This window comes from Stegostoma tigrinum, chromosome 36, assembly GCF_030684315.1.
Source record: "Stegostoma tigrinum isolate sSteTig4 chromosome 36, sSteTig4.hap1, whole genome shotgun sequence".
NCBI lineage: Eukaryota > Metazoa > Chordata > Chondrichthyes > Orectolobiformes > Stegostomatidae > Stegostoma > Stegostoma tigrinum.
In genome coordinates this window covers 22,492,475-22,506,709 of record NC_081389.1, presented here as the reverse complement: position 1 = coordinate 22,506,709, position 14,235 = coordinate 22,492,475, and the positions used below count along the sequence as shown (strand labels likewise).

At 42.1% G+C, this 14,235-nt stretch overlaps 1 protein-coding gene across 2 annotated transcripts in view; it reads left to right on the top strand.

Annotated features, from left to right (window-relative positions):
• Positions 1-200: 200 nt before the first annotated feature.
• Positions 201-14,235, top strand: part of man2a2 (mannosidase, alpha, class 2A, member 2) — a 40,238-nt gene continuing 26,203 nt past the window's right edge. For both annotated transcript variants that reach the window (XM_048520629.2, XM_048520628.2), the window contains exons 1-9: positions 201-604; positions 4,406-4,660; positions 5,938-6,082; positions 6,818-6,989; positions 7,459-7,586; positions 8,787-8,960; positions 9,247-9,433; positions 13,164-13,341; positions 13,780-13,982. In XM_048520629.2, coding sequence (XP_048376586.2) covers positions 395-604; positions 4,406-4,660; positions 5,938-6,082; positions 6,818-6,989; positions 7,459-7,586; positions 8,787-8,960; positions 9,247-9,433; positions 13,164-13,341; positions 13,780-13,982 — 1,652 coding nt within the window. In that variant the 5' untranslated portion in view covers positions 201-394. The remainder of the gene's footprint in view (positions 605-4,405; positions 4,661-5,937; positions 6,083-6,817; positions 6,990-7,458; positions 7,587-8,786; positions 8,961-9,246; positions 9,434-13,163; positions 13,342-13,779; positions 13,983-14,235) is intronic.

Sequence of the window (14,235 nt, the reverse complement as noted above, 5' to 3'; positions counted from 1 at the left end):
GCTACTTCGTTTGCTATAATAATTACATATCAAAAAAAATTCAACTAGCTGTCTCATTGTTCGTTTTACTTTGAGGTGGTGCCTGGCGCTAGGTAAATGCACGTCCTATCAGCTCAGGAGAACCTCCTTCAAGCCGGTAGGGGCGCGAAGTTGGGTCCTTAGTGCGCAGACTCGCTGCTGGCTCTTCCCAACACGCAGTCTCAGTGTCGACTCGTTCAGTGCGCAGTCTCAGTGCCGGGTCTACGAGAAGTCGCGTCGCTCAGGCGACGAGCGTGTGCGGCTTCTTAGGCTTCAAGGCCGCGGTGACCAAAGGGAGAAGCCTGGTTTCCAGCTGTAGGGGAGCACGGGGTGGGGGGTTTGCGGCGACCATGTTGCTGCGAGGCCGGGCAGTGACATGCGGCCGCTGAGATCGGCCCCGCGCGGCGGCGGTGGTGGCGGCGGAGGGAGTGCGGGGAACCGGGACACCCGCAGGATGAAGCTGAAGAAGCAGGTGACGGTGTGCGGCGGCGCCATTTTCTGCGTAGCCGTTTTCTCGCTTTACCTGATGCTGGACCGCGTACAGCACGAACCGGAGCGGCGGCAGAACGGAGTCAGCTTCCCTCGGGTAATGGCGACCTCCGTTCCCCCCCCGCCCCCCCAACACACACCCAACAGCCCCGGGAGGCGGGAGGCCCGTGCGGGGAGAGAAGAAGGGAAATTGCTACCCTGCAAGAAGGAGTAGGAGAGAAGAGGGTGACTTGTTTTGGGGGTGGAATTGTGTACGGCAGGGAGAGGGGGGAGCGAGATCCATGGAGAGCGGGGGTGGAGTGGAGGCAGACACCCAGGGGAAGGAGAGGATAAACACCAACCCCTCCCCCCTCCACTCAGAAGGGAGGGGAGCAACAGAAGAGGAGTGGGAAAGAAGACAAGACCCCTGAGGGAAGAGACCGATAAAGATTCTCAGGATGTGGGAAAGAACGGCTCCTGTGTCCAGATTGGCGTGAGTTAGAGCCCCCCCCCCCCCGAGGTCGTGTGGTACAGAAATCTGATCAGTGCTTGAGGGGGTGTTGCTGAGAAAGATAAAGTGAGAGAGAGGAGGGAAGCTGCTGGGACAAGAATGGAGTTTCGAGGTGGGGTGGAGTGATAGAGAAAAAAGGAACTAGGGAGACCTAGGCTGGATGTGAGTTTAGATATAGGGGTTCGGGGACAGGAAAAATCTGCATGGGTGCAGTGTGATGAGATAACAAGGACACCTTGGAGAATGGGAAAAGGAGATCTGTGACAGCTCCTGTCAGTGTCTCAAGATGTACCTAGGAGCAGGACTGGCTCATCGTTCGGGATGTTTTCAACAGCATGGTGTGCAGTCAGTCTCCATGTGGGGCAGTGCTGAATAACACCATATGAGTATGCATTTTTAAGCAATTAATTAATACTAAAAATGTCAACATTTAAATTAAACATGTCACTATATTTTGTGTAGCAACCTGTTGTCATTTGCATTAGACTGTCTAGAAGGCACTTGGACGCAGATTCAATAGTACTGTATTTTTCACAAGATTTGGATTAATAGTTGCCGCGGAAAACTTTCTTTGGCATTGGGAAAAGGCCAAGTGGAATTTTGGCTCTCTGAGCTGGTGAAGATGTGGTGGACTGAAATAGCCCCTGTCCTGTATGATTCTTGCGATGCAATATTTGTTATGTTGACAGTGCAAAATCTTTTGTATTGGGATTTTAGACAGCTGAAGTTTGTAAATATTCTGTTATCTGTTTAGTAAGAATCGTTTGTAGCAATTTCTTTTCTTTCAAATCAAAGTTGCAAATGCTGTAAGATAACTAATTTCACCTGGAGAGTAAAATAATTCTGTTTTCCTGGAGCTTTATTTGGAGTTCAAAGGAATGATTGGCAGCACTCCATGCAGCGTTCCTCAGATAAAGGAAAAGATATCCGCTTTTGCCATTTACTCCATCTTTTATTCTGCCTTTCCCTGAAGTTTTGAATGAGATAATACACCAACTTTATAACTCTGTGTCTGAGCCTTGTCTTGCTGCTGGTGTGTTATTAATAATTATATATATATATTTGAGCTGGATGAACACAGGCTGAGCAGGAAAGCTGATGTTTTGGGTCTGGGTCTATCCAGTTCTACACACTATTAACACAAGAATTGAAATGTGTGTGACTCATTGCTCCATTATGTGGACCATTTATCCTTGAATTTTGCGAAACAGTGCAGCTTTGCTACTATATAACTAAAACAGTTGTGTCCCTGCATCAGTGAAGGACCAAACAGTAGCCCTTGAAAAGATATTCTGGTACAGGATATCCTTAAATAAAAGTGTTCTTTGCTGGTTTGTAAAAACACTCTTGTCTTCAGTGTGTCTAATACAAATCTGTATATCCACTGTAACAAGTGCAAAAAGAGCCTTGAGTTTCTATCTGCCACCAATCCTTGGACAATTTTCTCCCATCTTCCATCCTCCTATACTTTGTCTAAGTGAACACTGTGATCTGACAATAAGTTTCGACGGACTGAGTAGAAGATATTACAACTTGGGAGATAATGAATTGTGTTTTTCCAGCGCGAGCTGAGGCTAGTTTTCATGTCAGATTCATGCATCACAATCGAGGAATTGAGTTGCGTTCCAGCCCATCTAGTTTTCTGCGGCACCAGACACGACTTTACCAACCAGGGTGTTGATCCTGATTCCCAGTATTCTCTTCCAGATTCTTCATTTCATATATTGGATGCAGTGTTCATCTGTGGAGACCGCTCTCAAGGTTCTGTGACTTTGGAACACATTTGCAATTTTCTTCTCCTGAGGAGTATGTCTGACCTTTTCATTTGTATTCATAGTTAACAGATTCTTTGTTGTTCAGAGCACTGCCCACTTGCTGAATCAGAATGATACAGCACAGGAGGCCCTTTGTGCCTGAAAGCACTGTGCAATTAGCCGAGTTGATGAGCCAATACCCATAGTGCAAAGGGTAATTAAAAGTAGATGTTCAGAATAGATGTGTGCCAGTGGGAGGGTTGAAGCAAGATGAGGAAGCATTTTACTCACAGTGGGTGAATGAGCTTATACAAAATGCAAGGACGTTTGGAGCACAGCAGGTTTGAGGGAGGGATTGGAAGAGGGCATTGATCATGGTGTAGGTTACCATGTACCTCTGTCAATGAAATTCAGTTAGCATTCCCATAATGCGAGCTGTCCCGCCGGTGAATAACCATGTAGTCGAGGTATTGGTAAGTAGTGGGCTCCTCTAATTAAAACCATTCCTTTTGTCTTTTGCATTTTGAAATGTAGCATTCCATTGAATAAATAGCCCTTGATGTTTTCTGAGCCTGTTGTGGCCCACTGCCAAGTGTCAGCCAATGAATTTTTATTTTTTTAAGACTTTGAACTAAATTGCCAGGCTGCTGACATGGTTTACATGGACATAAGTGATTAAACTGCATTTAACTGTCAGTGACTAATTCTAAAATTTGTTAACAGCAAATCAATTAAGTGTCAAATCTTTCAAAGTAAATTTGTGTGGAGTCACATTGAATAAATTTTCCTTTTAAAGTGGATGATTTCATGCAAAAACTGAGTGGGATAGATATTTCTCCAGGCCAAAAAAGTGTAAATGTAGTAATTTTGGACCTTGTTGAATTTGTAAAACTGATGGAGGATGGGAGAAAAACATTACTCTTAAAATTTAAAAAAAAAGTTAACTAAGCAGATCCTGCATTGATCATTTTTGGTAAGCTAAATGGACAAAACACTGAATGGGAGGAAATATTAGATGAAGATGATATGTCATATCATGGTGTATTTTGAAGTAGACCAAAGTCATTTTAAGGTGACAGAATTTAATTGGTGTGGAGGTAAACTGAGTGGCAGGTCACTTAGAATTTAATTGTTATCTCTGAAATAAACCATAGTTTAGGAAGAGCTTGTGCATTTCGGGTACCAGCTGGGACCGACTGCAAATGAAATATTAATGTAGAATGCTTGGAAATTTAATTAGTATCTTGTCTGATCTTTAGATGTGAAGTATTAGATCTCTGCTGTGAACTGACACTTGAATAGAGCTCTACCACAGAATATCCCCTGCACTGTTATATCTTAGGCCCGTTGACTTTTCAATTTATTCAAGACTGAGACAAATTTTTAATCAACAGGTGAATTAAGGGTCCTAAGATAAAGCAGTAAGGTGGGATTGAGGGTTATCAGATCAGCCATCACTGAAGATGAATATAACAGATGGGCCGAGTGGCATACTTTTCAACATCTCATGGCCCAGGGACCTGAGCCCAGTAATTATTATTGGAACGTTTTGGGTAGTTGTCCAATAGATTTTCTTTTCAACCATTCTGATTCCAAGCTGGAGGTAAAATCCACTGGATAATTGTTGCTTTCCCTTTTTGGTTTTCCATTGCAGAGTCAAATCTCAGTGCTGCAGAATCGTATTGAGCAACTGGAGCAGCTTTTGGAAGAAAATCACCAGATAATCAGCCACATTAAGGACTCTGTGTTGGAGCTGACAGAAAATGCCGGAGGTTTCCCTGGCCTGCTCACCTACCAGGGGAATGGTTCCTGGGCTATTCCTGCGGGCAATCGCCCAACTTTCCTGACTGTGTTGCCGCAGGATTGTCAGTTTGCCCTTGGGAATAAAGGACAAAAAACAGACCTGCAGGTAGGGAAGCCTGATAAAATGTTAAGGCAACATATTTGTGTCAGATTATATAAATTAATCTGCATGGATCAATGACTTTGTCTTTTAGTTAAAGCCCTTCTGACATGATGAGATTCCAATTGTGATGAAGGAGAGAATCACCTCGATGTAAAACTGCCCTCTTTCACTGTGACTGCGATATTTCATCCTGGTTTCATTATCCTTTAAGATTTCCTGCATTCTGTCACCCCTACTACCATCATAAACCCCCATTCCACCCCTCTTAGGCCTCCCTGAGGGTTTCATTAATGCTACTTGCAGTGCGGTTTTCTGGTTCAGGCACCCCCATGTCCCTGGCAACCAGCCACTACGCTGCAGATGAAACTGTGTATGTCAACTTCATAAATATGTAAGGAATCAAGTTGCAAGAAAAGGTTTGAGTGGGAGCCTTAAATGCCAGCTTAGTGCAGTTGGTCGCGATTTAATTTAATGAAGGCCATGTGTTCAATCCCCACACTACTCTTTGTGGTTGGTTTGTAACCAGATACCTGACTCAAGCGATGTAATCTCTATATGACCCACTCTTAAGATCTATCATGTTTCATCTGGTTATTGTTCTTGTGAAATCTGGGTTTATGGCTTGAAGTTTTGCATAGAACAGCATATTCACATTTACTGAAGTGTTGTTCATGTTATGCTTCTGTCAGCAGCGATTTAAAATAATATGAAGTGCAGACTGTCAGAAATAAAAACTGTCAATCCTACACGTTACCAGCATGCCCTTCAGCGTGCAGCCATTTCTGCTGAGGCTATACAGTTGTCTTTATTACCGATTTTGAGTTGCTTTAATTTCCATTTATTTTAAATTTCTAGAATGTGAAATTTATTCAATAATGACGAGCTCAAGATAAGACATAATCCAGAGTACCGTGAATGCATCCTTAGGGAAGCAGAATCTTCAATACTGCTCAACCTTTTCATTTTGAGTTGTAATTCGTGCTGCCTTCCGTGTACTGCTTTTATTTGGAGTTATTATCTCTATGCTTGAAATACGCATTCAAAATAAACACAATTAAAGCCAACCTTGTTGTGCTCAGAGGACATGCAATCATACTGATAATTGGGATTAATTATCTCACTCAGTAACCATATCCTATTGGAACGTATGACTTTAGGTTAGAGGGAATGATGCAGTGCAGCATTCTGCATTTGACTGTTTCGAGTTTGGTAGTGGTCCAAAATTGCCTGCATGTTTTCTTTGAGATCCTTGGTAAAATCTTGCTGTTTTTCTCTGACAGATGCTGGATGTTTACTCACTTTTGAAGTTTGATAACTTAGATGGTGGTGCTTGGAAGCAGGGCTTTGAGATCACATACAATGAACACGAGTGGGACAATGACCCATTACAAGTTTATGTTGTCCCCCACTCCCACAATGATCCGGGTGAGTGGAATGCTGCAAACCTGTGTTATTGTTGGTCGGGAAATAGGCTTCTACACTCAACTAATTTTGCAACAACCTGACTGTGGCTTTCCTTTGTAACGTATCTGTTGACTTTATATTAAAAAAAAATCACACCAGAACATGGCTAATTCTTTCTATCTTGAGCTGATTTTTGAGAGTTTGATTTGTGACCTGTACGTTTTGCAGTCAGTTGACCTGTGTATCTGCAGCTGTATATTAATCTTAGTTCTGTTGTTTGGTCAAAATGCTGGCAACACCAACCTTGTCCTGCTTCATTCACTGCAGCTAGTTGCTAGGGGGACCTGTCCCCTTTTGACCTCTTCCTGCATCTAAGTTCATGGATCCAAGCCCCATCTCAGGATCTCTGCACAATCTCTGCAGTCAATCCAGTGCTGCTCTGCTTGTCTTTTAGCTGAGATATTAAACTGAAGCATCTGTGCCTACTCTGTTAGTTACAGTGGGTGTCAGATGTTTTATGTTATTTTATATAGAAGGGATAAATCAACCAGTTTTGGTGCCTGGGCCATTACACATTGGCTGGTCATTTATCTATTTACAGTTTACAGAATGTTTGTAAGTGGGTTGCTGTGTGTAATGTTATAACAAAACGACTGCACTCCAAACTAACTTTGCATGTAAAATAATCAGGGTTATTTCCGAAAGATTTGAAAAAGTGCTAAGAACCTGATAATCATAACTCTTGTTTCTGACTAGGCTGGATAAAGACATTTGATAAATATTACCAGGACCAGACACAGCATATTCTGAACAACATGCTGCTGAAACTACAGGAGGACCCCAAGCGCCGTTTTATCTGGGCAGAAATCTCCTTTTTCTCCAAATGGTGGGATAACATAGACTCTCAGAAAAAGGCTGCTGTCCGCAGGTACACTCTGGAATTTTGTTCTGCTTAAATCAATTCTTTTGAGTAAAGGTACTGATGTGCCAGCAGAGGTTCCACAAACCTGAGCACCCGCTCCCATAGTGTACTCTGAGAAGCAGTCATCAAACCAAAACTAAGTGGCACTCTGTTGATCTACACAGATCACCTGGGTCCTGCCGCAGCAGAGGTTATTGGAGGCTGATGCAAAGTTTTGCATTCTTTTCCTCATCGCATCTCCTGGGTGCTGGGACCATTTGTAATCAGAATTAATTCATTAGAAGCATTATTAGCCTGTCATCTTGCTGAAGTAAACTGGGGTATCAATGCTGTTTAACCTCAGCAACTAGCTTCTAAGAATGAGCTTCCATTCTTCCACTTGTTTTGGGCAGTTCTTGAGTCATAACTTGAGTTTAATGCGTGTTGCTCACTGGTCTGACATTAATTTGAATATGTTGCTTGGTTTGGTCGCCAGATTAGCAGCTAATGGTCAGTTGGAGTTTGTGACAGGAGGCTGGGTAATGACAGATGAAGCCAACGCGCACTATTTTGCAATGATTGACCAGCTAATCGAAGGACATCAGTGGATGGAGAAAAATATTGGTATGAGTCCACACTGACAAACCACGTGGATGACATAGCGGTACTTTATAGACTTGAGGTTTTTTGATATGAAATTTGCCTATGTTATCAGGTATTAATCCTGAAATGAAATGTTGACAATGGGAAACCTTTGATCTTTATATGGTAAAATATTGTCTGTACAGCCAGTAAGACTCACTGCACGGTCCCATCAAACAACGTGGGGTTAGTTCCAGAAACCTCCCTCTACGCTGTCCGCGTGAAACACCCCCAAGAAAGGTACAGCATGGAATTGGGTACAAAGTGAAGCACCTTAAACGCTACTGAAACAGCTACAGAAAAAGTTAAATATATAGAAAACCAGGGAAAGAGTAGGCCATTTGGTCCACATGCCTGCTCCCCTACGGAATATGATTATGGCTAATCCTCTGTCTCTCTCTCTCTGTGCTGTACTCCGTACTGTCTCCATATCCCCAATGCATTTAGTGTCTGGCAATCTATCCATTTCTTTCTTAAATATATTGGTGACTTGGTATCTACCACGTCTTGTGGTGGAAAATCCCACAGGTTCACCAAACTCTGAAGAAATTTCTCATCATCTCAGTTATAAATGGTATACCTTGTACCTTCCCCGTCTGGGGTCATAATCCTGACATCAAGTCTGTCTGGCCCTGTCAGAATTTTATAGGTTCCCGTTGAAACATATCTCCTTATGAACTCCAGTGAATAAAAATATGATCAACTCAATCTCTCCTCATTCAATAAGGCTGAAATCCTAGGAACCTGCCTACTTGAACCTTTGTTGTGCTTTGTCAATGGCAAGCTTGTTTCCTTGGGTGAGGAGACCAAAACTCTGTATGGTACTCTCAGGTTTGGCCTCAACAAGGCCCTGTAAGCCCAGAGATTATCCTTTGCTTCCCAACTCAAATTCCCTTGCAGTGAAGACCAGCAGACTATTTGCCTTACTGACTGCTTGCTGCAAATAAATTCTTGTAATCAGTGATTGGTGTACAATGATACAGATCCCTTTGCACGTAAATAGTTCCCAATCTATAACCGTTAAAAGTATTCTGCCTTTGTGTTTTATCTGTCAAAGTGAATAACTGCATAATCGACCTGTCATACATTTTTTCACTCGCTCAACGTGTCTAAATTGTTATGAATCACCTTTTCACTGGGATGTTTGTCTTAATTATTTGGTCCTACACTTTATATTTGCAGGAGTGATTCCAAAATCAGGCTGGGCAATTGACCCTTTTGGACACAGCTCAACCATGTCTTACCTGCTCAAGCGAGCGAACCTAACTAGTATGCTTATCCAGCGAGTGCATTACTCCATCAAAAAGCACTTTTCAGCCACTAAAAGTCTGGAATTCATGTGGAGACAGACTTGGGGTAGGTGATAGCAGTGTTGTAAGGAAGTCCTGTGAACGATAACCTGAAATAAGCCCAGACAAGTGGAAAAACACACTGGGTCCATAGCTTCTGGCAAAGGGTTTATTTCTTGCTTTTGCCTCGACCCACTTCTGGCATTCTGCTTTTCTTTGCTTTGTCTCTGCAAAATTGCATCATTTACGGGAGTGGGAGCCAGCCTGTTAGCAAAGACGTGTAAAAAATACATTTAAAAATCAGCTTCTGTCTAAAGTGAGTATTTTGCTTTGTTCCCTACATTATCTTTTAGACATTGACTCAAGCACAGATATCTTCTGTCATCTAATGCCATTCTACAGTTACGATGTCCCTCATACTTGTGGGCCTGATCCTAAAATTTGCTGCCAGTTTGACTTCAGGCGCCTCCCTGGGGGGCGAATCAGCTGTCCATGGAAAATCCCACCAAAACCAATAACTAGTATCAATGTAGCAGAAAGGTATGTACTAACAATGTGGACATTTGTACTGATGTATCTGTCTCTTCTCGTACCACTCGTAGGATCAAGCACTAATTTTGACTTGAGGGAAATGCTTAATTTCCCCACTAGTCCCCACTTGCTGGTGTGGCTGTTTTCACCGTTATTTGAGCTGGGCGCCAGTTCATGGCTGTGAAGACTTGTCTATGCATTTTTACTAGTTGGATGGAGTTAGAAATATTGAATGGCCCTCTTATGCAGTTTTCATCACGAAAGCATTGCATTTATTTTTCTAAATTAATTTGATGGAAAATACCTGCATCTTCTATTGTTGAATTTCCTGTGCTGTTGTTTGGTATCCTACTATGTTGGGAAGTTCTTCACATGATCAACTTGTAAAATAGGTATGCTAGGTACAGGAAAGGGTGCTATTGGAAGTGAAATTGCCTGTCATAATCGAAGACCCAGTTGGATGTTGTAATGGACTGCCTAAATTTATGATGGAAGTGCTAGAATAGTTTGCTTAGGTTGTTTATCTTGTGCAGTTTCCCTGCTTGTCAACAGATGCCATTGGTAATAACCTGAAGTAGAAACACGGTTTGACTTTTGGTTATTGATTATTGTTTTTGATTTAAATCCAAGCCCTTTGTGCCAGTTGTAGAATTTACTACACAAAAGTGCTGAAGAAACTCAGCAGATCAGATAGCATCTATACAGAAGAAAATGTTTTAAGTCCAGTGACCATTGAGGTTGTTGACTTAATTGCGAATTGGCTTGTTTTTGTTCAGATGTTCCCTTGCATGGTGACAAAACATCGTTAGTAAGGCCTTTGATGAAGCGATGTTGTTCTAGTCTGCTTGGAATTTATACTATCTGGTCCGTTATGGTGAGTCGTGTCATTTCTAGTTTTTTTTTCTATATAGGTTTATATATGGAGTCCAATTCTGTGTTTGTTGATTGATTGCCTTATGGGTGGACACCCATGCCTCCAGGAATTCCTGTGCATGTCTACGTTTGACTTGGGCTACAATGATTACGTTGTTCCAGTTAAACTGATGGTTTTCATTGTCCAATGTACTGATAGTAAGAGAAGTTTGTTGTGTCACTTTGCTAGCTGATGTGTATTCTGATGGCTAGTTTCCGTCCTGTCTGTTCAAGGTATTTTGTAAACCATGTTGGTTCTGCATGTTGTGGGAATGGGGTCTTAATCCTTCTGAGTGTTTGTCGTAGAGTGGCTGTGGACTTGTCACTGACCAAATCCTCAGCTTCCACAGCAACCTCCAACGTCCACTAACAAAGCTGTGTTAGGACACTGTTTGAATGGGCCACCACTCACTGCATCCCACTGGAACTATGCAGGAAAGTGGAAGAGCACCGATACAAAATCTTTGCTATGAACGGATGTCCCTATAAATTCATCGCAGGTGCCTACTAAGTAGACAACAAGAGGACACAATATGCCCTAACACACTGGCCGCACTGCTGTACGTCAAGAACATATCAGAAATGACGGGACTCTTATGACCTCTAGGAATCACAGTAGCACACAAGCTCACAGCCTCTCTACGACAAACACTCATGAGGATTAAGGTCCCCATTCCCACAACCTGTAGAACCAACGTAGTTTACAAAATATACAATGACTGCCACAAGCATTATATCAAACAGACAAGAAGGAAGCTAGCATCAAAATATATGAACAACATCTAGCAGCAAAATGATACAACAAATGTTTCTTAATGTCAGTACATTTGGACAATGAAGGCCATCAGTTTAACTGAGACAACATAACTGCAGTGGCCCAAGCCAAACACGACATGCATGGGAATTCCTATAGGTATTGTTCTCAAGGCAATCAGATATAGAGTTGGATTCCATATGCAAACCCATACAAAACAAAACCGAAATGACACTACTCACCATAACGGACCAGACTGTAAAAATTCCAAACGGAGTAGAACAATAAACCTTATTGGAGGCCTCACTGATGATGTTACCTAGTATGGTTACAAAACGTCTCATCAAAAACAAGCCAGCTCATCAAATCAACGACCTCCCTTACAACCCAAGCTACAAATCTTTGCTAAAACCTTATGCAGTGATCCTTTTGTCAGAACTGTAAATATCTGGGAAAGGTAATACTGGGGAGGCGATGGCCTAATGGTATAATCTCTGGACAATATTAATCCAGACACCCAGATACAGTTCTGGGGACCTAGGTTTGAATCTCACCATGGTAGATGGTGGAATTTGAATTCAATAAATATCTGGCATTAAGAATCCAATGATGACCGTGAATCCATTGTCGATTGTCAGGAAAAACCTGTTTGGTGTACTAATGTCCTTTAGGGAACGAAACTGCCATCCTTACCTGGTCTGGTCTACATGTGACTCCAGAGCCACAGCAATGTGGTTGACTCTTAAGTGCCCCCCCAGAGGGCAGTTAGGGATGGGCAATAAATGCTGCCTGGCCAGCGATGCCCTCATCCCATGAATGAATTTTTAAAAAAAGCTTATTCTGATGATGGGTGTTGTGGCAGTGAATAGAGTATATCGAGATGGGGGCCCAGAGACAGAGTGGTAAAAGCAAGAGGGTAAACATTGCTAATGAGCTGGATGCTGCTATCCTAGTTCTGATTTAGCTAGCTCCACATTGACACATTAGAACTGGAATCTTTCTGCCCCAGATAACATTGACTCATCGTGGTCTTTGTATTTTTCTCCTTTTGGTTTACTGCTGTACTGGCATACAAGCAGTCTCGCCATGACAGCACAAGCTGTTCAATTCAAACATCTCCAAGCATGCTGTCGAGACTCCTTTTGTGGGAAGCTAAGGCTTTAGACCTAGCCTGAAGAAATGAAAATATGGAATTTTGAACAAATATGACCTGAACACAGCAGATTATGGGACAACATGATTGAAGTTCTTTTAAAAGGAAGTGGGCAGGATAGATAGCAGATAATTACATGTGGTTGAGAGTTCTTGGAAACAGGAGCATTGGAAAAAAGTTAAATGGAAGACATGAGCTCGATTTCTTGAGTTATAAGGCTGCGAAATTCAGTTTGTAACTGAAGCAAAAACTCAGTTTTAAAGATGGTATTGGTTAGGTGGATAAAAGAATGCATTGTAGGAGTTTGGAAGAATGTGGACAAATGATTAGAGCAGTTATCCCACAAGAAGGGTAAGAGTGGACATGTTTGGTTGAGTTATATGGTAAATTCTGTGTTGTAACTTCTCGCATTTCTGTGAAAATGAAGTTAGGTTAGAGGGTGTGGATAATTAGAAAAGGTTGTGCAAGTGTCATTTAGTCTGCAATTTTATATCCTACACGTGTTTCCAGTATAAATTTACATGTACACAGTCACCTTGGAAATAATCTGTCTAAATTTGTCCAGCTTTAATTACATGCCGATGCTGGCCACAATAGTAGCTCCACTAGTGGGAAATATTTACCATGTGACATTTATGTATGTCATACCAATGAGCTTGGCAATTTGTAATGAGAAAGGTTGATGGAAGTCTGCGCAGATGTATCCAAATGCAGCTGTGTATAGATTGCTTATTCCTTGTTTTCATATCCCAACTTTTATTAGCGTGGTGCTGCTTTATGGAAATAAATTTCCTTTCCTATGAGGGAATGCTCAGTGAATTAACACTCATTTTCTTATTGCTAATAAGAGAATATGCTTGTCTCCCTTCCATGTATGTTTGTTACACACTCAGTGCAGATTCTAATCTCCCTCCTCTTAGGGCAAGTTTGCTCCTGGATCAATACCGGAAAAAGTCCAAGCTGTACAAGAGCAAAGTGGTCCTGATTCCAGTTGGAGATGACTTTCGTTATGACAATGCTCTGGAGTGGGACCAGCAGTTCCAGAATTATGCAAAACTTTTTGACTACATGAACTCTCATCCTGAGCTTCATGTGCAAGTAAGTTTCTGTGTCAAATGTGAACTATAGCTATCTGGGTTCCACTGGTTTACCAATTGTACAGACCAGGCACATCTGTCCTTTGAGCACTCTGTAGAGCTAGCTAGCTGGCCAGCCAGGGGAACAAGTGAGGGAAAGCTTGATTGTAGCAGGTTAGGCAAGGGAAGGTTCTGAGGTTTCTGGAGAAACCTGGAAGTTGGAGAGCAAATTCAGCTCAGCTGTGTTTTGCTGTGTTTTCTTCCATGTTTAAATATCAGACTGTCGTGTAAATGATGTTTGTTGGAAAAGATGCTGAAAGGATGTCTGCAGTCAAGTGCAACTAAGTTGGCAGTCTCAAATGTCTTGGAGGGGGTTGGGAATTCTGTGAGACAGAAATTGTGTATTCAATATATAGGTGTCTGTCTTTGCTTGTGTCCTGAATGTCCATTTATTTACCAGGTGCAGTTTGGAACGCTATCTGAGTACTTTGATGCTGTCTATAAGAAATATGGTGTTACCCCGGGTAGCAAGCCTCCAACCTACCCTGTCCTCAGTGGAGACTTCTTCACCTATGCTGACCGTGAAGACCACTATTGGAGTGGATATTTTACCTCCCGACCCTTCTATAAGAATCTAGACAGAGTGCTGGAATCGCACCTCAGGTAAGGAGCCATGTTTGTAAGCAGTTGTACTTGGAGCTCTTAGATTTTATAGTGGTAACGTGTAAAACGTGTAAAAAGATATTATTAAACTAATAATTGAGTCTTGAGCAGGGAGAGATGAGAAATGACAATAAAAATCTAAGAGGAGGGAGATGGGTGGACATGGTGTGATAAATAAAGCTATTGAAAGATGGAAAATCACAACAGCTTTTGCTTAAAATAGGAATTTGGACCTTGAAATTTAGGAACTACA